The sequence below is a fragment of the Balaenoptera acutorostrata genome, chromosome 1 (assembly GCF_949987535.1).
Source record: "Balaenoptera acutorostrata chromosome 1, mBalAcu1.1, whole genome shotgun sequence".
Classification (NCBI taxonomy): Eukaryota; Metazoa; Chordata; class Mammalia; order Artiodactyla; family Balaenopteridae; genus Balaenoptera; species Balaenoptera acutorostrata.
The window spans coordinates 148,223,326-148,251,075 of record NC_080064.1 but is presented as its reverse complement, the minus strand read 5'-3'; the positions used below and the strand labels follow the sequence as shown (position 1 = coordinate 148,251,075).

The following is a 27,750-nucleotide window of genomic DNA, read 5'->3' as shown; positions in this document are numbered from 1 at the left end:
CTTGTACTCTTATCTCCCTCACTTGCTTTTTGATGTACTTTCTTGAATGGGAGAGAGAGAGAGAGATGGAGTTATAGCTTTGAGCCAGGAATTCACCTACCCTAGCCTGTCTCATCTGGGCTAGAGCCCATGGTGAAATAGTGGTATATTATTAATAGTTGTAACTGTTGTGAATTATTTTAGTGCTCTGCTTTCCTAGAAAGTTGTTTTGCGATATATCAAAATCTGGATAATATATCTCTTGTGAATATCAAGAATGTGAACATCTTTTGTCAAAAAGAAAAAACAACAACAGCAAAAAAGAGGAAAAAACAAAAAGTCAAATTGGAACATGTCCTAGTGAGAAAAGGAGTGAGGAAAAAGGAGCTTGAGCTCTCTTTTCCCCTGCCTTTTAAAAAAATGTATGGTTACCAATATCAGAGACTGCAGTTTTGAGTTGGAGGGGAGCTCTGGGTTATTTAAATGGTAGACTATCGGAAAAAAAAAGTTTGGGAAAAATTTAGGATACATTCTAGGATCAGTTTTGTATTTTCTAATCAATTTGTGTTTTTCTTTCTTAGTATTAGTTCAGAAGCAGGCCTCGAAATTGATAGCCAGCAGGAAGAAGAGCCGGTTCAGGTGTCTGATGAGTCAGATCTTCCTTCCACCAGCCAGGACCCTCCTTCCAGTTCTTCTGCAGGTAAGTTCCTGCTCTTGGCTACAGTACAGCTTTTATACATCAAACTTGTTTGCAAAAGATCCTGCTCTGTTAGCTACAATTGATAATTCTTTCTTCCTTGACTTTTAAAATGCTTCATTTAAAAGGGAAATTTTATGTTATTAAAAGGAACTTGGTTTATATTAAAGGGAATTGGTTACATTAGAGGTGCTATAGGGGCTGTGAGGGATGGGTTATTAGGAGAGAAGCTAAGGAGTAGTAGTACTCCAGGCCTCCTGCCTGTGTTTAAACCAGAGCAGCTCCTTTTTTATTTCTTCTACATATTGGGTTCTACGTGAGATTTGGTATGGAGGGTTGAGGGTTGGGAGGCCTGTTGCTTCAACAACAACAAAAAAAAAAATTGAAATTTACTGATATAAATAGTTTTAAAGTTTGGTTTTTCACGTTTTTGAAGTTAACTTTGAAAAGGGCTATTTTATGTATCTTTCTTGCAATAAAAATCAATTCTGCAGGACTTTTTAAAAAGTAATTAACATTCATTGAGCACTTACTGTATATCAGACAGTATTCTAAGCCCTTTACCTGTATTTACTTATTTAATTCTCACACCAACCCAACGTGGTAAGCACGCATACCCATTTCATAGTAATGGAAACTGAGTCACAAAAGGTTGAAAAATTCCTCCCAAGTCACATAGTGAGTAAATAATGGGCAAGCCAGGATGCAAACTCAAGAAGTTCAACTCCAGAGACTCCACTCTTTTTTTTTTTTTTTCAGAGACTCCACTCTTAAACAGTATACTACACTAGCTTATCTATCTCAAAGTTTTTAGGTAGGGAATTACTTTTATTATTGAAGAAATATATACTCAGTCATCCTCTCTGATTGTTTTCATATTAAATTGTTTATAGCAGTAATCCTCAAACTCTGTCATGGAACCTTCAGGTTTTATGGAAGACCTGCTTATTTACTACTTTTTTCAATCATGGAACTTTCCTATCTCAAGATCTCTTCTCCCTTTCAGCCGCTTTTCTGTGACACATCAACCTATAGCCAACATCCCCAGGTTCAGATCCTGTATCTGCCTTTTAACAGCTAGTAACTTTAAATCTCTGCTCATTTCATTGTGAAATATGGGCATTCATAACTCATCTTGCCATCAAGATTAAAAATAATGTATGTAAATTATATAACTCAATGCTTTACACACAGTAAGAAGGCCCCCAAAAATTGTAGCTGTCATAGTTACTAGTAAAACAGTAATATTATTAATAATATAATAACTGAAGTTCTTTGCCCCCAGTTATATCCTGATGTCCCATGAGAATTGTCTTTCCTCAACAGGGGAATTGGTAGTAGCTATATCTTACCAGAGCTTGCATAAGAAAATATGGTTCTTGTTCCCTTTTACAGTATAATATGAAATTAGGGTGTTTTTAAATTTATTTGATAACATAAAACACTAAACCTCCCCATCTAAGCAATTATCCATTTGGTCAGCAAATACTTAAGTGTCCACCGAGTGCCAGGCAATTTCACAAAAATGTTACTAAGAAAATGGTATTTAAGGAAAGACCTGAAAGAGGTAAGGGAGCGAAGCTGTGCAACTCTTCAGGGGAAGGTGTTCCAGGATGAGAGAAATAGTAGATGCAAAGTCCATAAAGCAGCAGTGTGATGTGTTCAGGGTCAGCAAGGAGGCCTGTGTGGCTGGAGCACAGTCAGGACAGAGAGAGACTAGCAGGAGGTCACAGGGTGGGGGAGGAAAGATCTAGCAGACCATTGTAATTTCTTTCGCTTTCATGGATGTAGCAGGTTTTTGGAGGGCTTCAAACAGAGTGGTAACATGATCTGCTTTAAAGACTTAACAGTATCAGTTTTGCTGCTGTGTAGAGAAGAGACTGAAAGTGAGTAATGGACAGAAACAAAGAGAAAGTTTGGAGGATATTGCAGTAATTCAAGGTAAAGATGATGATGTTTTAGACAGGATGGTAGAGTCAAGGTTGTGAGAAGTAGTCAGATTTGGGATATATATTTAAATTAGAGCATGCAAGATTTGCTAATGATTGGATTGGGGGCATCTGGAAAAGAGAAGAGTCAGATATGACTCATGTTATATTGTAATGGACTGTTGTTTCCTGAGGGATGTGGTATTTTGTTTCCCATTGTATTCCCCAACCCCTAGCACAGTGTCTGATAAATGGATAGGCACCAAGTACATATTTATTATTAAATTAGTAGAGTGAATGAATGAAAAAAGTCAAAAAGAACATTTTTTTAAACTTTTTACCTTTTCTGTTTGTTAAATGTCCCTTGTTAAAAAAACATTTAAATATTGAAAGCAGTGGACACCTCTGCATTTTATCCATGCATTCATTTAGTAATTAGTTTTTGTCACTATAACTGCTTTCTTGTTTATTAACTTGCTTTCTTGTATATTAATGCTTTTCTTAGATACCAGCAGTAGTCAGCCAAAGCCTTTCAGACGAGTAAGACTTCAGACAACATTGAGACAAGGTGTCCGTGGTCGTCAATTTAACAGACAGAGAGGTAAATTTCTAACATATTGATCACGTGATAGGATGTGGGATAGTAATAAATGGAATGAGTTTTCTAATCCTTAAGCCTCCAATGTGTATCTAGTTTTTTAAAAACGTTCCAAGGGTTGATTAAGTACACATTGAGCATGTGATGTTTACTAATCTGTAAACATCTTGCAGACAAGTTTGTATGCCATAGGTATATCATGAATATGTGCTTACATTTTATTTTTATTCATTTCTTCCTTAAATTCATGGTGTAATCTGGAAAAGCTAAAATGTTATAGTGCTATGTAGATGTAACTACTTGTTACATCTTTGCCTATTGTTGTTATACTTTTTATACAGCAGAATAAAGCTTTGTGACTTGTTTAGCTAGTTAAAAAAAATGTAAAATTTCAATATCTCTGTTTTCCAATGTAACTGTTAAGTGATTGCATTCATGTAATAAAACATTAATCTGATTGTTGTAAGTTCCATTGAAGATGTGACATATCTAACAGTTTTTTGTCTACATGCCTACACACTTGATCTTGAAAATTTTTATAATGAACTAGGGTAAGTGAATACTCTAGTTTTGAGCTAACTTTTTAAAAGATGCATTCAGTTTAATTCTTTTTTTCTCTTATAGGTGTGAGCCATGCAATGGGAGGGAGAGGAGGAATAAATAGAGGAAATATTAATTAAATGTTCTATAAACTATAATAACTGTGAATAAGATAGTCAGATCTGTTTTAGTGTAATGATTGTTGAGTTGAAAAACATTTTTGTATTTAAATTGGTATGCTTATATCAACATTCTTTATTAATAAAATGTATTTCAGTGTCAAAGTTTATCATTCTTTTCTTCATTTTAATTAGTCGATTCTTCCTTTGCCCATCAGTCTAAGGACAGTTGTACCAGACATTAGATAAGGTCCGTCCAGAACGAGTAGTAATGGCTCTTGCTGTTCTAGTTGTCACATCGATGTTATAGTATTGATCTAAACAGAAGAGAAGTCATTTTTTCAATTAAAAAGGAAACAAAACACTTGAACTTAAAAATAGTTTATATTTATTATTATACTCGAAGACAGTATTTATCATTTTAATATCAGAAAGGTATTAATTAATTTGAACTTTCTGACAAGGAGAAAAACAATTGCCTTGACTGATCTTTCACCATCTTTCAATAAAATTAGGTTTAACTCTGCTTTTTCAAAGTAAGAATTTGAGAAAACCGAGTTAGTTTAAAAAATAATTCATTTGGGTTTTATTCTTTAAAAAAATACATTCTGATGTCATTTATATAGGCAGAATAACTTATATTTTTATGGATTTTTCAAGGAAAAATATCCCAGGTAATATAATTTCGTTAATAAAATTAGTTTCTCAGCAACTTCTTTCTGATCTTACAGACTGTGTAATGATGTAAATCAGTACAACTTAGTGGCAAACAAGACCTCTGTTAAATGCCACAGATAATAGAAGTAAAATACTGTTTTCAGTAGCAGTTTTACTCAATTAATTGGATGTTTCGTCATAATAGGCTTTAATCTCATGAATGATAGGGCAGAAATGAATTGCAATCCATTCAATTTAATTGAAAGTAAAGCAAAAATCTAAATTTTCTCTTCTTCAGAATAATTAGAATAAGTGATATAATTTAATTTCTCACCTTTAGTCACCACTGAACACTTGTTTTTGCTTTGAATTTATTCATGTTTCAGAGATTAGATCCCATCTTCAGAAAGCTATTAAGACTTTACTTAATAACTTACCTTTAGAAAAGGCATAGTAATCGTAGCCATCAGGTTTTCTGATGTTGGGCAGTGATACAGCTGAAGTAACCACATTTGGAAGTCCTCTCCACAGTGTACTCACTTTAACTTCATTATGGAGGAAACCTGCAGATGACACTTTAAAGGTATCAGATTGAAAGGCAATGTACTGTATTGGAAAGAGCAGCTGTTCGAGTCAGACAGACCTGGGTTTTAATCCCAGTTTGGTCACTCAGTAGCTCTGTTACCTTGGGTGAGTTAACTTCAATGCCTCAGCTTTTGCTATCTCTGATATGGTACAAATATCTACCTTTTAGGACTGTTTTGAGGGTTACAGATTTGGATTTAATGTTATTGGTTAATGGCATTATAATTAACAAGCCTGAATAAATTGCCTTTCTTAGCCACAAAGAAAAAAGTATTGATCTTTGGTCATTCATTGAAGCAAATTGATGTTTTGCATTTATAAGTATTAGGGTTATATGGTCAGTATTTATATTTAATAAGCCATACTCTATAAGAAACTATTACATCTACTTCATGTGTAAGAATTTTTAACACAGTAAAAAATATTACCTTTGTCTTGATAAGTGACTCTGATGGGTGAATAGTGAATTCTGATGGTGTGTGTTTGAGAAGTTTCTATAGCACGTTCAAATCGACGTCTCCTAACCTGTGTCGTTTCTCCATACACTGAATAATTTATCGCAAGCTTTCTTCTAGTACACTTTTGGGTGGGTTCCTGTTTATAAGTATACTGCTGAATGCTGCCACCTATGATGAATTAGAAAATCACATACAATATGAAAATTAATTTTAATTCCCAAAAGAGATGGAAAAGAGCTTTTACAAGGTAGAGGAAACAATGTTTTTCATAAAGTATGTCCAGACATTAATAATGGTTATTATTAGTCAAGGTATTATAAAAATAATTACTAAATCTCGAAGTACTTGTGAATAAAGCCAACAGATTGCATATTTATATATTTAACTTTGAAAATAAATGACATTCTATGTATCAATGTCCTGAAAACTCATGAAATTGTGATTTGCATGTTAAGAGAGCTAAATACTTCTTACTGCCCTTAATTTTTATTTTTTAATTGAAAATACTTGATTCTAGCCATTAAAGATATCTTTTGACAGTAAACCCTATAATAAATGGAAATATTGAATAAAATTTTCCTGGCAGATCACTTCTTAAAAGTTTTTTAATTTTGTCAATTATGTAACACATACCTCTCTTGAAAAAATACACAGATTCAGGTCTGTTCTTGTATTTAGCTATTGAGAGAGCTGCCACTATTTTTCCATTTAGTCCTCCAAATCCTTTGGGAATTAGTTTGGGATACCCTGCATCTTTTCTATCGTTGGTGAAACGCCAGTACTGAGAATCCTGGTAATTAAAAAGAGGAAATGATGTGAACAGCTTTTTTAAAAGGTTAAAAAGGAAAAAAAAAAAGATTAGGAACTCATTCTTAGATTTAAGTATAGGGAGAAAGTTTTAACTTAGTTAAGTATTTGAATAAGTTGACAATGTTACCAAATTGAGTGTTAACTATTTATTAAATTTTAATGATAGTTTATTAAAATATGGAGACCCTTCTGAACTGGAGGTTAAATTGTCATAATAAAGAATAACTATTTGCTGATTTCTCTCACAAAGATATTTTTCTTACCTTAAAGAAGAAAGTTTTTCCTTCACAGTTGCATCTAGTAAAAACAGTATCAATGGGGGAGGGAATGCCCCAAACTTCAGTAATTCTACGAGGTGGAGATGGTGGACTGAATGCATTTAGCATCCAGAAATAATGACCTAAAATTGAAAGTGATGATCAGCCTACAAGCTGAATGAAGACTAAAACCTATCCCAGAAGAAATCAAAATGAAATCTTTTAAGAACAGTTTATCATAAAGAAGCAGATTGAATGTGTTAACAAGCATTCTATGATGTTTACTCAGAATTTTGAGTACTAATACAGAAGGTAGTATTTGAACATTTCTGAGAGTAGATATTTCTCAAGTCTGAAATTTAGCATAACTTAAAATATTTTAGTTCCCCAGCTTCTCTAGAAAGAGCCTTCTGGCTTTGTGATTTACAGAAAATCACTTATCTCTCAATTTCTTTACCTGTTAGAATTAAGGAGTTATAATTAAATAACTTTATTTTGTTTGTTACTTTACTATGTCTAATTTTGTTAATCCAATATTTTGGTATTTACCCTCAGGTCCTTATAATATTGTGTGAGGTAAGTTCATCAATCAGGTTTCCCTCCAGGAAGCTCAGCCCAAACTTGTACTCTCCTATGGCTCTCGCTTTCATAAACACCAAGAAAAAAACAAGGGGCAGAAAAACAAATGTGTGCAAAACTCACCTCGAAATGCAACTAGTGTCCCATTGCGCAAAGCAGTCAGTCCATCTACTGGCCTACCGTTGCATAAATTAGTCTCATCTAAAACAAATTAACACAAATTAAGCCAATATAAAAATGAGAAAAGTGTTCCCGTTCTTTTCAAATCCTCCCACTGGGTTCTATTTCCTCTGTTTGCCCTTTCCTAAGCTCTTGAAGAGTATAGTTTGAAGTACATGTATTTCAGAGGTGAAAAAGAAGTGACATATTTCACAGTTGTTTTACTTAAAGGTGATATTATTCAAAAAGTGTTATATAAAAATAAATTATGGGGGGCTTCCCTGGTGGCGCAGTGGTTGAGAATCTGCCTGCTAATGCAGGAGACACGGGTTCGAGCCCTGGTCTGGGAAGATCCCACATGCCACGGAGCAGTTGGGCCCGTGAGCCACAGCTGCTGAGCCTGCGCGTCTGGAGCCTGTGCCCCGCAACGGGAGGGGCCGCGATAGTGAAAGGCCCGCGCACCGCGATGAAGAGCGGTCCCCGCACCGCGATGAAGAGTGGCCCCCACTTGCCGCAACTAGAGAAAGCCCTCGTATGAACCGAAGACCCAGCACAGCCAAAAATAAATAAATAAATAAATAAATAAATAAATAAATAAATAAATAAATAAATAAAATTAAAAAAAAAAAAGATGCCTGCCTAATAAACTTGAGGCTGATTAGGCCTTGAAAAAAAATAATAATAATAAATAAATAAATTATGAACTGGAATGGGTCAGGGTACCTGATCTTCATGTAAATTAGACAAGTATTGGATATTCGATCTCAATGTGAAATTCTGTTTCTCAGTTCTGATTGCCCTGTGGAATTGGTTTGGAAAAGAATATTGCAGATTTTTGCAATCCTAGGTTATTACTTGATTTTCCAAATAACGAAATAAACTTACTGTGATTACCCCTCTGCTTACCTGTAGAGAAGATGTAAAACTTCACAAGTTCAGGGTTCTAAATAATATATATCAATAGAATAATACTAAATCAGGGCATCCTGGTTCAGAAAGATTTAGGTTAACATTGCCAATTTTAAACATGAGAGTAACTGATTCATATTACCTGAAAACATGGGGTTGATGCCAATGCCTTGACTGGGTCCTCTCCCTATGAAATCAGTGCCTGGAATAACTATAGGAGTTAACACAGGGGGCCTAGGAATCATGTGAGGTTTTTCTCCTTCAGTAGCATCTGCATCTTCATTCTTTGGACTTACTTCAATTATTTCTGTGTTGGGAGTTTGGTTAGGGCTGGTGGTGGTTTGGAGCTTGGCTTCTGCTAAAGAGGTAGGGTTTGCTGATGTCATCTTTGGGGGAGTTGGTGTAGTCTTCGGTTTTCTCACTCTAGGTGTTTTTGGCTTTTTGGTACAAGTGAGCTTTTTGGGTGCTTTGGTTGGCTTTTGGGGTTTAGGAGTTGTCACTTGAGAGTTAGTAGCTGTACCTTTTGGTATAGCTGCTGTTGGTTCAGGTTTGCTTGTAGTCTCTTCAGTTGTCTTTTTTGTTGCTGTCATTACTTTGGGTGCAAGAGTTGTTGCTTTAAGAGTAATTTTGGATGATGCCATGGTATCAGTTGTGTCTCTTTCTGTGGCCTTGTCTTTAGCTGTTGTAGTCATTTCAGGTTTGGTCACTTTAGGAGCCTTGGTTGTAGGTACAGCAGGCTCCTCGGGACTCTTTTCAAGAGTCTTTGGTGTGGGTTCTACAGGAAACTCAGGAGATGATTCAGCAGGGCCCTTGGGAGTAGTGGGAGGCTCCATGGTGGTAGTTGAAGTAGAGGCCTCTGAGGTGGTTGGAGCAGGTGTATTAGGAGAACTTGGAGTAGGTTCCTTGGGGGTGGCAGAAGCTGGCTCCTTGGGGGCGGTGGGAGCAGGCGCCTTGGTGGTGGTGGGAGCTGGCTCTTTGGGGGTGGTGGGAGCTTGCTCCTTGGTGGTGGTGGGTGTAGATTCCTTGGTGGTGGGAGCTTGCTCCTTGGGGGTCGTGGGAGCTGGCTCTTTGGTGGTGGTGGGTGTAGATTCCTTGGTGGTTGGAGCTGGCTCTTTGGTGGTGATGGGTGTAGATTCCTTGGTGGTGGGAGCTTGCTCCTTGGTGGTGGTGGGAGCTGGCTCTTTGGTGGTGGTGGGTGTAGATTCCTTGGTGGTTGGAGCTGGCTCTTTGGTGGTGATGGGTGTAGATTCCTTGGTGGTGGGAGCTTGCTCCTTGGGAGTGGTGGGAGCTGGCTCTTTGGTGGTGGTGGTTGTAGATTCCTTGGTGGTGGGAGCTGGCTCTTTGGTGGTGGTGGTTGTAGATTCCTTGGTGGTGGGAGCTGGCTCTTTGGTGGTGGTGGTTGTAGATTCCTTGGTGGTGGGAGCTGGCTCTTTGGGGTTGGTGGGAGCTGGCTCTGTGGTGGTGGTGGTGGTGGGTGTAGATTCCTTGGTGGTGGGAGCTTGCTCCTTGGGGGTGGTGGGAGCTGGCTCTTTGGTGGTGGTGGTTGTAGATTCCTTGGTGGTGGGAGCTTGCTCCTTGGGGGTGGTGGGAGCTGGCTCTTTGGTGGTGGTGGTTGTAGATTCCTTGGTGGTGGGAGCTGGCTCTTTGGTGGTGGTGGTTGTAGATTCCTTGGTGGTGGGAGCTGGCTCTTTGGGGGTGGTGGGAGCTGGCTCTGTGGTGGTGGTGGTTGTAGATTCCTTGGTGGTGGGAGCTTGCTCCTTGGGGGTGGTGGGCGCTGGCTCTTTGGTGGTGGTGGTTGTAGATTCCTTGGTGGTGGGAGCTTGCTCCTTGGGGGTGGTGGGCGCTGGCTCTTTGGTGGTGGTGGTTGTAGATTCCTTGGTGGTGGGAGCTGGCTCTTTGGGGATGATGGGTGTAGATTCCTTGGTGGTGGGAGCTGGCTCTTTGGGGATGATGGGTGTAGATTCCTTGGTGGTGGGAGCTGGCTCCTTGGGAGAGGTGAGAGCAGGGGATTTGCTTATAGTTTCAGCTTTGAGTGCAGATGTAGCAGGAACTTCAGATGTGGGTGCAAAATCTTTAGTAGATGTTTTCTCTGCATTTTGTGTCTCTTTAGCTGAAGTAGTCCTCTCTTTTGCAGTAGTTGAAGTCTGTTTATTTGTTGTAGAAGTCTCTTTAGTTTCATCTATTGTCTCCTTATTGGCTGTCAAAGGCGTCTCTTTAGTTGTGTCAGAATTAGGTGGAATACTGGGTTTAGATAGTATCGGTTTTACTATTGTAATCTTGGGAGTTGTGGTAACTTTATTACGTTGAATGGTGGGAATGTCAGGAGTTGGGGTGAGCTTGAAATCACCATTGTCTGGTCCATTTCCAGCTTCATCTATTACTGGTGGTTCTGGGGTAGGTTTCTTTTTAGGGGTTCTTTTCTTCTTGTTGTCTTTTACTAGTGAAAAAAATATACATCTTTTATTTTTGTATAGTTTTTTTTCTTTAATAGTGACATAAAGATGCCATCCTTATCATTGACTAGCTGTGTTGTCTCTAGGCAAATTGCTCATTTCTAACATGTCTATTAACTTACTGTAAAATGATAAATACTCAACCTATCTTATTGGGCTATTTTAGGGAATGAATGGGATAAGGGGTGAAAAACACAAGTAAAACTCAATAGAATTAAAACATGGAAGCAAGTGGCAACTTTGAAATGATCAATATGATCAATAACACTAATTCTACTCTTTATGTCAATGTTCTTTGCCCGTCACTTTCTCAACTCTTCTTATTCCTTATTGCTCAGTGCCACTTCCTTCCTACTGGAAACCTAGTTCCAACATCTTTTAGACTCACTGTGCCAGTTCCCTCAGAGGCCTCTATAACTACATCCAAGGAATCTGTTCCAGTCACCCCCATGGTTCTTGCTTAGTCCTGCTTCTGTGCACATGGCTTTTAACTGCTTTCTTTCCTCTGCCTGTATAAACTCAGCAGTCTCGGGATACAGAGAGGAGATTAGGATGCCATGGCAGCAAAAGGACCCTGTTTAACAGGATTTCCCATAGCAGCTACCCCATAGGTGACATACAGAGCCCAAGAGGCACATCACTGAGATGAGCTCCATTTAGCAAACACTTCTATTGTGTGCAAGACTCTCTGGATGACTCAAAGATTAAATAGCTGGCTATTCAGCTGGAAAGAAGGCTTCGGGGAAATAACCACCCAGGAAATGAGTTCTTCAAAACTCCAGTATCCAAACTCCAGTATTTCCTGGAGAATGAGAATGTATTTTAGAAATTCAGGAAATAATAAAAAAGCAGAACAAAGGGAATCTCTTTTCAGGAAGTAATAGCCAATTCTGTAGTTTCTCTACTACAGAAAAATCAGCCAGATATGATGGATAATTTATTAGGAAAATAATAAAGAGGATCTGTAAAATGTGGGTAATAATATTGCCTTTCTCAGAAATGTATGAGAATTTAATGGATTAACATTTTAAAACACTTAAGGAAGTATATAAAAGTTAAATAAATAAAATAAATCTGGGTAAGGAGAAATGAAAACACAAGATAGAGGAAAGAGAAGAAAGAAATGCTATCAGGTAGACAGGACTTGAAATAGAAAACTATTAATAGTCATCTCTGGTGCCATCCTGTGGTTCTACAGTTGCTTCTATAGTATCTTCTTCCTTTGCTTTATAGAGTGGTTTCCTAGCTGCTTGGCACTAATTTCCTTTAGGAAATTTTCACTGGTATCTTCTAAAGTAATTTTTATGAAGTCACATACCCCCCCAAATATTGAAATGTCCTCAAATCATTCTACCCACACGCCTTACTTTTAGGTCATTATTGTTAAGATGGCATTGATATAGCCACTGATCTTTATCAATGCTCAAACCTTTGGGTTTCTTCTTTAATTCTCTATTAAGCAGCTGAATTTTTGGAAAACTTGATTTTCCGAAAAGTTGAAGAGGAAGAGGAGGAGGAAGACTCTTGATTTTCAGAAACAGAATGTTCTATAAATCAAATTAAAAAGTTGATCACACCAACTGTGATTTAAAGCAAAAAAGAACTGCCAGTTCAAGTACAACAAGAAATGCTGTTTATTTATCTACAAATGTCTGTGTTCTGCTTTTGTTTTATCAGTACTATGAGCAATGGCTCTTGTAAATGTCAGTTAAAAGCAAGGCACCTGAGCTTGTCACAGATAACTAGCAGTATAACTATATAACTTTCTCTCAACTTCCCCATATCTTACAGAATCAAATTGTTCTGCAGGGCTTCCCTGGTGGCGCAGTGGTTGAGAGTCTGCCTGCTAATGCAGGGGACGCGGGTTCGAGCCCTGGTCTGGGAAGATCCCACATGCCGCGGAGCAACTAGGCCCGTGAGCCACAACTACTGAGCCTGCGCGTCTGGAGCCTGTGCTCCACAAGAAGTAGAGGCCGCGATAGTGAGAGGCCCGCGCACCGCAATGAAGAGTGGCCCCCACTTGCCACAGCTAGAGAAAGCCCTCGCACAGAAACGAAGACCCAACACAGCCATAAATAAATAAATAAAAATAAAAAAAAATAAAAAAAAAAAATTGTTCTGCAAAGAAAATCATGGCTTTTTTTTTTTTAAACAATAAGACTTGTTTCTTCTGATTATTTTAACCTAGTCCCATACTGAGTTTGGTAAATAGGGAAAATAAATAACTGAGCATTTATACTTTGGCTTAAACTCTGCCCTAAAACAAGCAGTGTGATGAGCCTTTAATGACTCAGAAGATCACCCTGTACTATGAGGAGTCTCATAAAAGTCCACCTACAGGTTATTTCATCTCAGAAACCTCCTTTTGTTACATCTGTCATCTTCCTACCTTCTGTTATTTCCTCTGATTCTATAACTTTCTTAGTCTTCTTGCTTGATGATTTGGGTGAAGGTTTGGTTGTTGATTTGATGGTCTGAGATGCTCCTGGAGGTGGAGGTGCAGACTTTGAAGGTGGTGGTGATGCAGGACTGTGCACTGAGACCAAGCAAGATGGGTCGGTTAACTTCTTGTTCATATTCATCAGCAACTCTGTGAAAGGCACTGATGCATCTGGCTTCAAGAGTAAATGCTGGTGAAAACCTGTATAGGCAGGCTCTTAGCCCAACACCAACTACTCCAAGCTATCTGAAGATGCATTGCTACAAAAAAAAAATTGGTTCTCAAATTGTAAATTATGATGGGGAGCAAAGGCTCAGGAGTCAGAAGACTTCCAATTCTAGACCTACAAGGGTCTATTGTTGTGACCTTGGGCAAATGGGCAAACCCTCTTGAACCCCTCTTGCCTGCAAACTGAGATGTTTCTTCTAGATGATTTCTGAAGGTATTTGCCTGCCTAAAAAATACTTTATGAGCTCTATACTTTGTGCCAGCCTTCTGTGATATCAAAATAATCACTGCATGTGGTTGACAGATGTTTGTGCTCTCGAGAAGCTAAATATAAAAATTACATTTTCCTGTTTTCATATTCATTTAAATCAAATGATACCAATTTACCTTTCTTTTTTTCTTTCTTTTAATTACAAAAGTTCTACATAAATATTAACTCGTGGAAGAATTTCACACCTTCACATTATGGTTTCCTCAAAATGTATTGCCCTTCTCCAAGATAAACAGCTTAGTGGTTTGATGTGTATCTTTTTAACCTACATGGAACATGTTTTGACCATTAGGAACCAGAAGAAAAGAAGAGGGACTTCTGAAAGATAAGAAAGCAGAGAACAGGGTGGGGGGAAGCACTCTGGGTAGAGGACAGTGGTGATAAATCCTCCTGCTCTTACCAAACTTCTCCTCAGAACTCTGTTTTTGCAATCTGCATGAACTGACCACCATACCTTTCCCTCTTTCTCCTCCCACCACACAAAAACACCAGGTACCTCAACTCAAGAAACAGTTTTACAACATTCTAGCTAGTGATCTTGAGCAAACTACTTAACTTCTTGGATTGTTTTCTCACCCACATTCAGAGGCGCTTGACTGCTTCAATTCTTGAAATGTTATGACTTTGAGATATGTAGATGCCTACAAGAGATATCTATAGCAATCTTAAAACAAGTAAGTGTTCCCTGGTGTCACAGTGGTAAAGAATCCGCCTGCCAATGGAGGAGACACAGGTTCGAGCCCTGGTCCAGGAATATCCCACATGCTGTGGAGCAACTAAGCCCATGCACCACAACTACTGAGCCCGTGTGCCAGAACGACTGAAGCCCGCACACCTAGAGCCTGTGCTCTGCAACAAGAGAAGCCACTGCAATGAGAAGCGTGTGCACTGCAACAAAGAGTAGCCCCTGCTCACCACAACTAGAGAAAGCCTGCATGCAGCAATGAAGACCCAATGCAGCCAAAAATTAATTAATTGATTAAAAAAAAAGACTAAGTGGTGAGTCGCAAGATAGTTTGATTGTTATTTTTTAAAAATGAAGTAATAAGAGCTACAATCCTGCAGCCTGTGGAACAAAAACCACATTCACAAAAAGATAGACAAGATGAAAAGTCAGAGGGCTATGTACCAGATGAAGGAACAAGATAAAACCCCAGAAAAACAACTAAATGAAGTGGAGATAGGCAACCTTGCAGAAAAAGAATTCAGAATAATGATAGTGAAGATGATCCAGGATCTCGGAATAAGAATGGAGGCAAAGATCGAGAAGATGCAGGAAATGTTTAAAAAAGACCTAGAAGAATTAAACAACAAACAAACAGAGATGAACAATACAATAACTGAAATGAAAACTACACTAGAAGGAATCAATAGCAGAATAACTGAGGCAGAAGAACGGATAAGTGACCTGGAAGACAGAATGGTGGAATTCACTGCTGTGGAACAGAATAAAGAAAAAAGAATGAAAAGAAATGACGACAGTCTAAGAGACCTCTGGGACAACATTAAATGCAACAACATTCGTATTATAGGGGTCCCAGAAGGAGAAGAGAGAGAGAAAGAACCGGAGAAAATATTTGAAGAGATTATAGTTGAAAACTTCCCTAACATGGGAAAGGAAATAGCCACCCAAGTCCCGGAAGCGCAGCGAGTCCCGTACAGGAGAAACACGCCGAAACACATAGTAACCAAACTGGCAAAAATTAAAGACAAAGAACAATTATTGAAAGCAGCAAGGGAAATACAACAAATAACATACAAGGAAACTCCCATAAGGTTAACAGCTGATTTCTCAGCAGGAACTCTACAAGCCAGAAGGGAGTGGCATGATATACTTAAAGTGATGAAAGGGAAGAACCTACAACCAAGATTACTGTACCCGACAAGGATCTCATTCAGATTCAATGGAGAAATCAAAAGCTTTACAGACAAGCAAAAGCTGAGAGAATTCAGCACCACCAAACCAGCTCTACAACAAACGCTAAAGGAAATTCTAAGTGGGAAACACAAGAGAAGAAAAGGACCTACAAAAACAAACCCAAAACAATTAAGAAAATGGTCATAGAAGCATACATATCGATAATTACCTTAAACGTGAATGGGTTAAATGCTCCAACCAAAAGACACAGGCTTGCTGAATGGATACAAAAACAAGACCCATATATATGCTGTCTACAAGAGACCCACTTCAGACCTAGGGACACATACAGACTGAGTGTGAGGGGATGGAAAAAGATAGTCCATGCAAATGGAAATCAAAAGAAAGCTGGAGTAGCAATTCTCATATCAGATAAAATAGACTTTAAAATGAATGTTACAAAAGACAAGAAAGGACGCTACATAATGACCAAGGGATCAATCCAAGAAGAAGATATAACAATTATAAATATATATGCACCCAATATAGGAGCACCTCAATACATAAGGAAACTGCTAACAGCTGTAAAAGAGGAAATTGACAGTAACACAATAATAATGGGGGACTTTAACACCTCACTTACACCAATGGCCAGATCATCCAAAATGAAAATAAATAAGGAAACATAAGCTTTAAACGACACAATAGACCAGATGGATTTAACTGATATTTATAGGACATTCCATCAAAAAACAGCAGATTACACTTTCTTCTCAAGTGTGCATGGAACATCCTCCAGGGTAGATCACATCTTGGGTCACAAATCAAGCCTCAGCAAATTTAAGAAAATTGAAATCATACCCAGCATCTTTTCTGACCACAACGCTATGAGATTAGAAATGAATTACAGGGGGAAAAACGTAAAAAACACAAACACATGGAGGCTAAACAATACGTTACTAAATAACCAAGAGATCACTGAAGAAATCAAAGAGGATATCAAAAAATACCTAGAGACAAATGACAATGAAAACACGATGATCCAAAACCTATGGGATGCAGCAAAAGCAGTTCTAAGAGGGAAGATTGTAGCAATACAAGCCTACCTCAAGAAACAAGAAAAATCTCAAATAAACAATCTAACCTTACACCCAAAGGAACTAGAGAAAGAAGAACAAACAAAACCCAAAGACAGCAGAAGGAAAGAAATCATAAAGATCAGAGTAGAAATAAATGAAATAGAAACAAAGAAAACAATAACAAAGATCAAAAAACTAAAAGCTGGTTCTTTGAAAAGATAAACAAAATTGATAAACCATTATTAGCCAGACTCATCAAGAAAAAGGGAGAGGACTCAAATCAATAAAATTAGAAATGAAAAAGGAGAAGTTACAACAGACACCACAGAAATACAAAGCATCCTAAGACACTACTACAAGCAACTCTATGCCAATAAAATGGACAACCTGGAAGAAATGGACAAATTCTTAGAAAGGTATAACCTTCCAAGACTGAACCAGGAAGAAATAGAAAATATGAACAGCCCAATCACAAGTAATGAAATTGAAACTGTGATTAAAAATCTTCCAACAAACAAAAGTCCAGGACCAGATGGCTTCACAGGTGAATTCTATCAAACATTTAGAGAAGAGCTAACACCCATCCTTCTCAAACTCTTCCAAAAAATTGCAGAGGAAGGAACAGTCCCAAACTCATTCTATGAGGCCACCATCACCCTGATACCAAAACTAGACAAAGATACTACAAAAGAAGAAAATTACAGACCAATATCACTCATGAATATAGATGAAAAAATCCTCAACAAAATTCTAGCAAACAGAATCCAACAACACATTAAAAGGATCATACACCGTGATCAAGTGGGATTTATCCCAGGGATGCAAGGATTCCTCAATATATGCAAATCAATCAATGTGATACACCATATTAAGAAATTGAAGAATAAAAAGAATATGATCATCTCAGTAGATGCAGAAAAAGCTTTTGACAAAATTCAACACCGACTTATGATAAAAACTCTCCAGAAAGTGGGCATAGAGGGAACCTACCTCAACATAATAAAGGCCATGTATGACAAAGCCGCAGCAAACATCATTCTCAATGGTGAAAAACTGAAAGCATTTCCTCTAAGATCAGGAAAAAGACAAGGATGTCCACTCTCACCACTCTTATTCAACATAGTTTTGGAAGTCCTAGCCACGGCAATCAGAGAAGAAAAAGAAATAAAAGGAATACAAATTGGAAAAGAAGAAGTAAAACTGTCACTGTTTGCAGATGACATGATACTATACATAGAGAACCCTAAAAATGCCACCAGAAAACTATTAGAGCTAATCAATGAATAAGGTAAAGTTGCAGGATACAAAATTAATGCACAGAAATCTCTTGCTTTCCTCTACACTAATGATGAAAAATCAGAAAGAGAAATTAAGGAAACACTCCCATTTACCATTGCAACAAAAAGAATAAAATACCTAGGAATAAACCTACCTAGGGAGACAAAAGTCCTGTATGCAGAAAACTATAAGACACTGAGGTAAGAAATTAAACATGATACCAACAGATGGAGAGACATATCATGTTCTTGGATTGGAAGAATCAATATTGTGAAAATGACTCTACTACCCAAAGCAATCTACAGATTCAATGTAATCCCTATCAAATTACCAGTGACATTTTTTACGGAACTAGAACAAAAAATCTTAAAATTTGTATGGAGACACAAAAGACCCCGAATAGCCAAAGCAGTCTTGAGGGAAAAAAACGGAGCTAGAGGAATCAGATTCCCTGACTTCAGACTATACTACAAAGCTACAGTAATGAAGACAATATGGTACTGGCACAAAAACAGAAACATAGATCAATGGAACAAGATAGAAAGCCCAGAGGTAAACCCATGCACCTATGGTCAACTAATCTATGACAAAGGAGGCAAGGATATACAATGGAGAAAAGACAGTCTCTTCAATAAGTGGTGCTGGGAAAACTGGACAGCTACATGTAAAAGAATGAAATTAGAACACTCCTTAATACTATACACAAAAATAAACTCAAAATGGATTCGAGACCTAAATGTAAGACCGGACACTATAAAACTCTTAGAGGAAAACATAGGAAGAACACTCTTTGACATAAATCACAGCAAGATCTTTTTTGATCCACCTCCTAGGGTAATGGAAATAAAAACAAAAATAAACAAATGGGACCTAATGAAACTTCAAAGCTTTTGCACAGTGAAGGAAACCGTAAACAAGACGAAAAGACAACCCTCAGAATGGGAGAAAATATTTGCAAACAAATCAACGGACAAAGGATTAATCTCCAAAATATATAAACAGCTCATGCAGCTCAATATTAAAAAAGCAAACAGCCCAACCCAAAAATGGGCAGAAGACCTAAATAGACACTTCTCCAAAGAAGACATACAGATGTCCAAGAAGCACATGAAAAGATGCTCAACATCACTAATTATTAGAGAAATGCAAATCAAAACTACAGTGAGGTATCACCTCACACCAGTCAGAATGGCCCTCATCAAAAAATCTACAAACAATAAATGTTGGAGAGAGTGTGGAGAAAAGGGAACCCTCTTGCACTGTTAGTGGGAATGTAAATTGATACAGCCACTATGGAGAACAGTATGGAGGTTCCTTAAAAAACTAAAAATAGAATTACCATATGACCCAGCAATCCCACTATTGGGCATATACCCAGAGAAAACCATAATTCAAAAAGACACATGCACCCCAATGTTCATTGCAGCACCTTTTACAATAGCCAGGTCATGGAAGCAACCTAAATGCCCATCGACAGATGAATGGATAAAGAATTTATGGTACATATATACAATGGAATATTTCTCAGCCATAAAAAGGATCAAAATTGGGTCATTTGTAGAGACGTGGATGGATCTAGAGACTGTCATACAGAGTGAAGTAAGTCAGAAAGAAAAATAAATATCGTATATTAACACATATATGTGGAACCTAGAAAAATGGTACAAATAAACTGGTTTTCAGGGCAGTAATTGAAACACAGATGTAGAGAACAAATGTATGGACACCAAGGGGGGGAAGCTGCGGGGGGGGGGGGGATGGTGGTGTGATGAACTGAGAGATTGTGATTGACATATATACACTAATATGTATAAAATGGATGACTAATAAGAACCTGGTATATAAAAAAATAAGTAAAATAAATTTAAAAATTTAAAAGAAAATAAATAAAAATGAAGTACTGAAGATCTAGTTGATGCCTTCATTTTCAGTTGGACCCTGACTATCTCTGTGAATTCTGTAAATGATGCACTACCTTCATCAATTTTTTATCCTTGAGTTTTACAAAAACGTCAAGTAATCTGACCCACCACTTGGTAGCATAAACTATCGTCTTTATTAACATGTTCTCTCAATGCTTTGTCATTCTCTAACCATCTCCCCTCCCCATCCATCCTCTGCCCAAAATAAATTCTTAGTTTTTTGTCTCACAGCCAAAACAATTATCAGAGTGATGAGTAAATATGGAGCACTCATATGTCCTTCTGAAAGCTGCAGGAACTCTGAACTCTGCGATTTTGATTACAGGGGGCGTGTCTCCATTATTTTTGGAATGCTTTCCAATGAAAACATTGAAGAGTTAAGAAATATTCCTTAACTATGCTGATTAATAGTTTTCCACCCTATTTCTCCACTGTTTGAAAGAAGCAGAAGGTGCAGCCTTGTTCAAATAAAATAAGATTATGCAAGCCATGCTAATTTTCACTTTTACCCCCATAGATATTCTTGTTTTAACAGAGTAGGATTTAAGAACAAACATTTGGTAAAAGAAAGGAATTCATTATTTAAGTACATTGTTTAAAGTCTTTTTTTTTTTTTTTTTTTTTTGGTAAATCTGGAGGGTTTTATTATGCTCTCAGAGTACTCCTTCAGGACCTATAACCAGAGAAGAGGATTTTAAAATGGAACTACCTCTTTTTATTGACTCCTTCACACACAGGCATTTAGATAGAGACCATTGAGGGTACTGTAGAGATGAGAAGGGAAATACAACGGACAGTTAGCTTCTTGGTTTGCCTATATCAACTTAGTGCTTTAAACTGACTCAAATTTACTAGTTCAGAGAAGCTGGATGTGTTGATTCTGTCCTCAAATATACACTCAAAAACATTGAGAGCAAAAGCACAGATAGCTCAAAGGACAGTTGACTTTGTGGGGTCAGCACCATAGGATTAGACAAGAAGTCATCAAATGAGCTGCTTACTGTTGATTTAACCTGAAATGGAATCGCACCTGCAGGAGAAAAGCATGTATGCCCAGCCCCTATCCTCTCCGTTACTCAACCTGCAATCACTTGCACTCCTGGAGCCTGGCTGAGCCAGGGAGTGCTTTACAAGAAGCATTCCTTCTCTAATTCATCTTGGTGAAACAAAATTAATATGAAATAGCATATATGTTAGTAAAATCAAGACGTGAGTTGGACCGCATGTTAAGACATTATCAGTGAAGCTAAGATAGGTGCCCAGGTCTGGCTGTACTGAGAGGCACTGATTGGTACTGGGATGCTTACCTTTTTCACAAAAACTGTCATAATCGAAGCAACACTTGCCGTACTTCTTACATTCTGAGTCACAGTCACACGCCCTCCCTCTTGTAAAGGACTCGAAGCAGCGGCCTTTACAGGAAAACTCTACCCAGAGCAAAACAAAACATTATGGATTATTGGTTACACAATCAGTCACACCCATGTATTGATAGCCATTTCCCACCATATAGATGACTAGAGTTCCAAAAATGCATAGCTAAGTCTTTTATTTGGAATTTGGAAGATAGATGGTTTCCCAAGTGGAGACAGCCCTGGTCAAGAAAGAAATATGGTGACTAAGGAAAATTTTCTTGCCCTTCAAGGCTCCAGGAGACACCCCAATGCTGTCTGAGTCATTTCATGTATGGACAGTGGAAAATTGGGAAATGTCTAAAGAGGTAAGTACACTTCATATGAATTCCCACTATTCTCTTCTTTTGACACTGCTACTTTTTAAGTAGATTTTTGTCAATTGAGCGTGCATATTCTACAACAATATATTCTAAAGAGCTGGCTTAATATAACTAGGTCACTGTTTAGGCTCAAAAATCATTTATAATACAGAAACCGTTGTTATGACAAACTGGGCATGGTGTAGAGTTGAAAGATTTCAGCCTAATCCCATGATATGGACTATATAAGAAGCCTAGTCATTTCCAAAAAAGCCTTGGTTAAAGCCACGATGATTTACCCAGGCCTGTCTGAAATAATTACCTTACACAACAAACAAATTGTACAACAATATATTTATCAACTTCACATGCAAATTCTGAAGCAAATATAACTTTGAGCCACTTTTAATTATAACTCTCATAAATTAAATATGAAATATTTGCACGTTAACAAGAAAATGGTCCAAAGTATGTTTAAATGAAGTATCATAATTTAAAATTCATACCCTTTGGGATGTAACTGAAATTCATCATTATACACTCATTATTAAACACTTTTAAAGTGCCTTTTTCAGGTAATTTAGAAACATATTAATACCAAAAAGTTAAACAGTAAGCAAGATTATTTTATGTCCATGAATCTTTTGATGAGGCTATTGAAGGGCTCCATCCCTAAGCAATTACCTCCCTGGTTAATAGCAAAGAATTACTCATTACGATTTACTTAATGATTCCCGAGTCATAGTATTGTCTCTATTTAAAACAAGACATGATACTTGGCACTAGTCAATAACCTTGTGCAAGTGACAGACTTCCAGGCTGCCCTTAACCTCCCCCAGTGATCACAAGCTTTGACACCACCCTCAGGCACAGCACACTGCAGCATTTACGCGAGGGAAGGGAAAGGCACTTCAGCACAGAGAAGTGAAATAGTGTGACAACAGCACTGCAAGGGGTACAAGGGGACTCTCAGAGGACATGTGCTTGACAGAGGAGACACCAGCTCTCAGGACTTACCTACAGTGCAGACTTTCTTGAAGTCAGGGCAGCACTCCATGTAGTGTTGACAGTTATAATCACAGTTGCAGATGGCATCTCTAGAATACCCTTCCCCACATCTCCCTGCACAGCTTGATAAATCTAAAATTATACAATACTAGTGTAAACAGGGCCAAACCACTTTGTAAAAAGGAAGAAATCTAGGGAGGAGGACAAAGCTGCTTGGTGAGGCAGAAGTTTATCAGTTGGAAAGGTTGGGAATGATGGTTAGCAATGGGTCCAGGTGACCTTTGCCTGGTCTCCTAGGTGACCTTGATCATGCCATTTTATTCGTTACTAGACTGAGAAGATAAATGCACTTTTGAAAATCAGGGTGAGTAATGGCTTTGCACAAAAGAGCGTGGTATTCCTGGAGGAGGGTTGGCAGCTACAGCTCTACTGATACTGCTACTAGGATGATGACTAGTTGCCATTTACTGAGCATCTCTGTGCTGGGCACTGAGTCACACATTATCTCCAATGCTTATGAAACGTTGCCAGGAGAGTATTAGTAGTCTCATTTTTAGAGATAAGAAAGCTGAAACACAGAAATTTTAATAACTTGCTCAAGGGCACCCAGCTACTTAATAACTCCAGTATATATGTATTACAGGTCAATTAACACCCATTAATCATTCATAGTGGACTTCCCTGGTGGCGCAGTGGTTAAGAATCCTCCTGCCAATGCAGGGGACACGGGTTCGAGCCCTGGTCCGGGAAGATCCCACATGCCGCGGAGCAACTAAGCCCGTGCGCCACAACTGCTGAAGCCTGCGTGCCTAAAGCCCGTGCTCCACAACAAGAAAAGCCACCGCAATGAGAAGCCTGCGCACCACAACCAAGAGTAACCCCCACTCGACAAAACTAGAGAAAGCCTGGGCACAGCAACAAAGACCCAACGCAGCCAAAAATAAAATAAATTAATTAAAAAAAATCATTCATAGTGACCTCTTTCACTCTTAGAAGTGTCCTGATTTGCATAGTAAATTATCTGGTCATCCTAAGTAAACAGCCCACCTAGAATTTGAACTCTGATATATCTGATTCTGATGCCCCGACTTTTCCTAATCACATTGCCTCTCATTCCTGATCAGACTCTGACAGCAAGCTAGTCATGCCAGCACAAACTTTCCTAGGCTCCTGCTTCTTTCACGGGTGGGGATAACTGAGCGCTATCAATGTTGGGGAATTCAGATGCTTACGACCACCACTAAAGAGAGTACCAAATACGTGACTCTTGAAAAGCATCTGGACTTGAATAAAGGTCATGAACAGAGTTATTTTGGGTAAAACAAAACAAAAACAAAAGCATAATTATCCTTAAATATATTTTTTAAGTCATTTAGAAAACACCTTGAATACCTCCCTGAGAGATAACCTCAGAAATGTAACAACTGAATCCATCTCTGGAATAGAAACTGGCAGGTGCAATGTCCTAAATCCATAGAGGGACGCTGAAGCACACTGAAAAATTACTCAAAATAATGAGTCCAGGAAAGTTAAAGTCTTAATATGCAAATAAAACGGTAAACATCAGGACAACTTTCAGAACTTTTTACATACACATGTGCACAATACATACAAAAATGCATATCATATATAGTGTATTATATAAATACATATATATAAAGAAAAAAGAATGGGAAGAGGCTGAGAAGGCAAGAAAAGCAGACAAGACAACATCAAAAGGTTATTCTTTTATAACTAGCAGATTTCTGAAATAGGAAGTCAATCATCTTTACAGGAAAATTTATTTCCATAGATTTAATGGCTGTCCTACTTTTATTGATGATGATTTTAACAACTAATTTTAATTTCATTTATTTAAAGGAGAGTAAAATTGTTCTAGTGAACAGCCAATTGTACCACAGAGGAGATGTAGCTTAGGAAATGCACCCAGTGTTATGAACCTTGTAATATTATTCTGAGAGAGCAGAGGGTTTGGATACACCCTGGTATTCATCATTCCTGATTAAATATTTATATTTGCTTTCACCTTATCTAAGTGATTCTGAAACTATGTCCATGGCAGGCAGCTATCTCCCATGCTCAGGCTTATTTAAGTGTTTTACTAGAAATGTAAACAATGCCATAACAATCATACACCTTGATTTTTCTTCTCTCAGATTTTGCTTATCAAAGAAAAAAAAAAAAAGAAAAGGACATTGTAAAGCAACCATACTCCAATAAAAATTAATTTAAAAAAAAACAATAACTTGAAACAAACAAAAAAAAATGAAAAGGAAACAAAAATCCAAAGCTTGGTGTTATTGTTAACTAATTTACCTTGTGATGCTAGAGACTTCTGTTAAGGTGATTACACTGAATGTACCTTAACATTCTCTAAAAATGAATAACAAGAACTGTTCATCCAGGACTAACTCTGTTTTTGGAGGGCTGTGAATGGTTCAATATTATAATATAAAATGACATTCATACCTCTGTAAATTTATATCTGGATGAACAGTCCTTATAAGAAAGAAGGCACATTTTCAAGATTAATAAAATGTCATTTGAAACATTGTAAATGTTCATTGTAATATAGCTGTATCAACATGATGCCAAAATTTATTTGATGTAAAAGATTAAATTTATTTGTAAACATGTAGGAAAAAAATTATATGCTATATACGTATTGTTCATTTCAGTTAATCTGATATTGTATCATTTTAGCATAGTTTTATTGTGTAAGTGTCTATATTTTTTTAAACCTTTGGGAGAACTATAGGAATAATGAGTACAAAAATTATTCTATAGAAAAACTCAAAACTTCTTGAAAAACTTCATAATACAAAATGCTTATAAATATGCTATATATTCTATACATAATTTTAAGGTTTTATTATGTATTAAACTCAAACAAATATATGTTTTTAGAAATCTATTTCTTTTTTTGTCATAAAAGTCAGAACTGAATGATTAGCAATAGCTGTTAAATAAAAGTATTTTTGATGGTTAAGGTACCTTGAGAAGAAACTTGCTGAATCAAGAAAACCGAAAGCAGCAACAACAAGTAAATGGGAAGTATTTTCCTCTCCATAGTTGTTTTCGGGTACTGAGCCCTTGCTGAAAAGAAAAAAGCATCAGAAAACTGCTCCTGAATCTCACCACTAATTTATGCCTGTGTTACATACAGTGTTTCAGTAATTTTTAAAATGCAATTTAATGACAAAAACCATCTCATTCTTGAAACAAGACTTTTAAAAGTAACCAGCCTTAATTCATTGTAAATATTTGACCATTAGATTTCATCTTATACAGAAAAAAATAATCAAATCACCATCCCAGTCATGTTACTGACCATTTTAATATTTTAGAATCTCCCCAAATAGAAAACAGGCTTATCTTAAAACTCTATTCAAATTACAGCATGTACGTACAGTGCAGGGTTTAAATCCTATCTTGGGAAAAAAAAACAAAAAACCAGCTTCAGTAAAATTTAATTTAACAAACAAGAGTTATCGTTCCAACTTTCCCTTAACTCTCAAAATAAATTTATAAGCTTCCAGCAGGTGTATTGCATAAATGTGATCCTTTTCAAAACTTTCCAACCACTATCCTTATAAATCTTTTCAAACAACTTTAATAAGGTATATCCCTATTGAACTGAAAACACATTTAGTTCCATGAAGCAAGTTAACGTTGACACTTACCCGTAAAAGGAGAGATGAATTTCTCCAATGTCCTGGAAGTCTTATATATCAGGGCAAATATATTGGGATGAACAAATTAGTCCAAAGGTTAGACAAAATCAACAGTGACAACCTATGAAATCAAACTTTCCTCATTTATTGGAAGAGGTCCCAGATGACTAGACTTAGGCAACATCTGGAAAACACTTCCATTAAGAAAAATGACTACTACAAGTAAATTTAGATTTATTGGCCCAAACACACTTCTGATTTCTAAGTGAAGTGAACAAATTGTTCTGAGATGGTAAATTGCTCTGGCAGGCTTTGACTAGTGCAGCAACTTTAAAATAGTCAAATGCTGGTATCATTTCTTTCTTTCTTTTTTTTTCCCCCCAGTTAATCCAGCAAAGAGTGATTTTGAAACTTATCTAGTGTCAGTTTGTGGCATAAATTTTCTGAACTTATACTATTAATTCTAATGTGCGTTTCTTGAGTATTTTCATTTTCACTGAGCGCAGAAAATATGCTTTCGATTCTACCTATTGGTAGATGATGTACACTGTGGATTTTATAACTTCCTTTACTACGTAAAAACCTGCTTAAAAATTGCATTGATATCTCACTTAGCCCCTTTATTTAAGCCCAGCATTGTTTGGAAAAGGTCTTTTTACTTACTAATTAACTTCCTTGCCACAGAGAAAATGTGAACTGTCAACCTTGCCGAGCTGGGTCAACTAGCTCAAGGTTTTACCCAGTTTGATATGCAGCGTTCCTGTTCAAGTCCTATCTACCTCCATAAGAACCAGTTTATGTCCTAGCACCCCCCGAAACCTTGTCAGATCGATCCAAAGCACATCCAGAATCATTACTGAATTAACTGTTCATCTGTCTCCTCTCCACTCCCCCCCACCCCTCCTCCAATAGTCTGTGAGTTTCCCAAGGACAACAAACATCTATGTTTAATTCTTTTGCCAGCATCTAGTCTAGTGCTTCACCAAGGATGTGTTTAATACAAGCTTGTTGAACCAAACTGTTTTAACCTGGATTCTGCTGTTTACTATGTTTGGTAGGTGCCGCACTTAATTATCACCAAAAAAATGCCTTTAAGTTAAATGTAATCATCCATATTTTACAGATAAGATGAAGAGCCACAAATCAAGAATCTGTGACCCATCTAAGGATACATAAAGGAGGTTTCATCATGTTTCCACTATATTCAGCTCCCTTTCGATCAAAGCCATCACTTCAGTACTTAAACACAGTACTAAATTTTACTCCTTCATGATTACATGTGGGCTTATGAGATTGTAACCTTTGTAAAGACAGGGATTATAATATAAACATCTCTTTTGTTCCCAAAATTCTTATTCCAGGCTAAATATATAATGTATAAGGACAATTTAGAGACTATTTGACCACCTCTAAATAATCTCCTTTCTCTGGGAACTACCTCCCTAACTTTAGGGATATTTCCCTTTTAGCTGCTTTCATATATGGGATCTTACCACATCAGCCTCAGCTGGCAGGGTTGGCAGTAGAAACCTGAAATAAACTGGGCTAAT

The 27,750-nt window shown here is 37.3% G+C and overlaps 2 protein-coding genes across 7 annotated transcripts in view; one reads left to right on the top strand and one right to left on the bottom strand.

Annotated features, from left to right (window-relative positions):
• The window catches only part of TPR (translocated promoter region, nuclear basket protein), a 68,548-nt gene extending 64,522 nt beyond the window's left edge, over nucleotides 1-4,026 (top strand). For all 3 annotated transcript variants that reach the window (XM_057540605.1, XM_057540549.1, XM_007166973.2), the window contains 3 exons: nucleotides 561-679; nucleotides 3,110-3,205; nucleotides 3,827-4,026. In XM_057540605.1, coding sequence (XP_057396588.1) covers nucleotides 561-679; nucleotides 3,110-3,205; nucleotides 3,827-3,882 — 271 coding nt within the window. In that variant the 3' untranslated portion in view covers nucleotides 3,883-4,026. The remainder of the gene's footprint in view (nucleotides 1-560; nucleotides 680-3,109; nucleotides 3,206-3,826) is intronic.
• PRG4 (proteoglycan 4) lies at nucleotides 3,978-26,242 on the bottom strand. 4 transcript variants are annotated; one of them, XM_007166974.2, is made up of 12 exons: nucleotides 26,210-26,242; nucleotides 25,521-25,622; nucleotides 22,536-22,658; nucleotides 21,112-21,231; nucleotides 13,118-13,264; nucleotides 8,418-10,712; nucleotides 7,331-7,408; nucleotides 6,635-6,771; nucleotides 6,195-6,351; nucleotides 5,532-5,729; nucleotides 4,956-5,081; nucleotides 3,978-4,178 (listed from the first exon to the last, which is right to left on the bottom strand). In XM_007166974.2, the coding sequence occupies exons 2-12, from the start codon at nucleotides 25,594-25,596 to the stop codon at nucleotides 4,081-4,083; spliced, it is 3,555 nt and encodes a 1,184-aa protein (XP_007167036.2). In that variant the 5' UTR covers nucleotides 25,597-25,622; nucleotides 26,210-26,242; the 3' UTR covers nucleotides 3,978-4,080. The 4 variants fall into 4 exon arrangements, with proteins under 4 accessions (XP_007167036.2, XP_057396824.1, XP_057396782.1 ...); XM_057540841.1 differs by lacking the exon at nucleotides 13,118-13,264; XM_057540799.1 differs by lacking the exon at nucleotides 22,536-22,658.
• Between the last annotated feature and the right edge of the window lie 1,508 nt (nucleotides 26,243-27,750).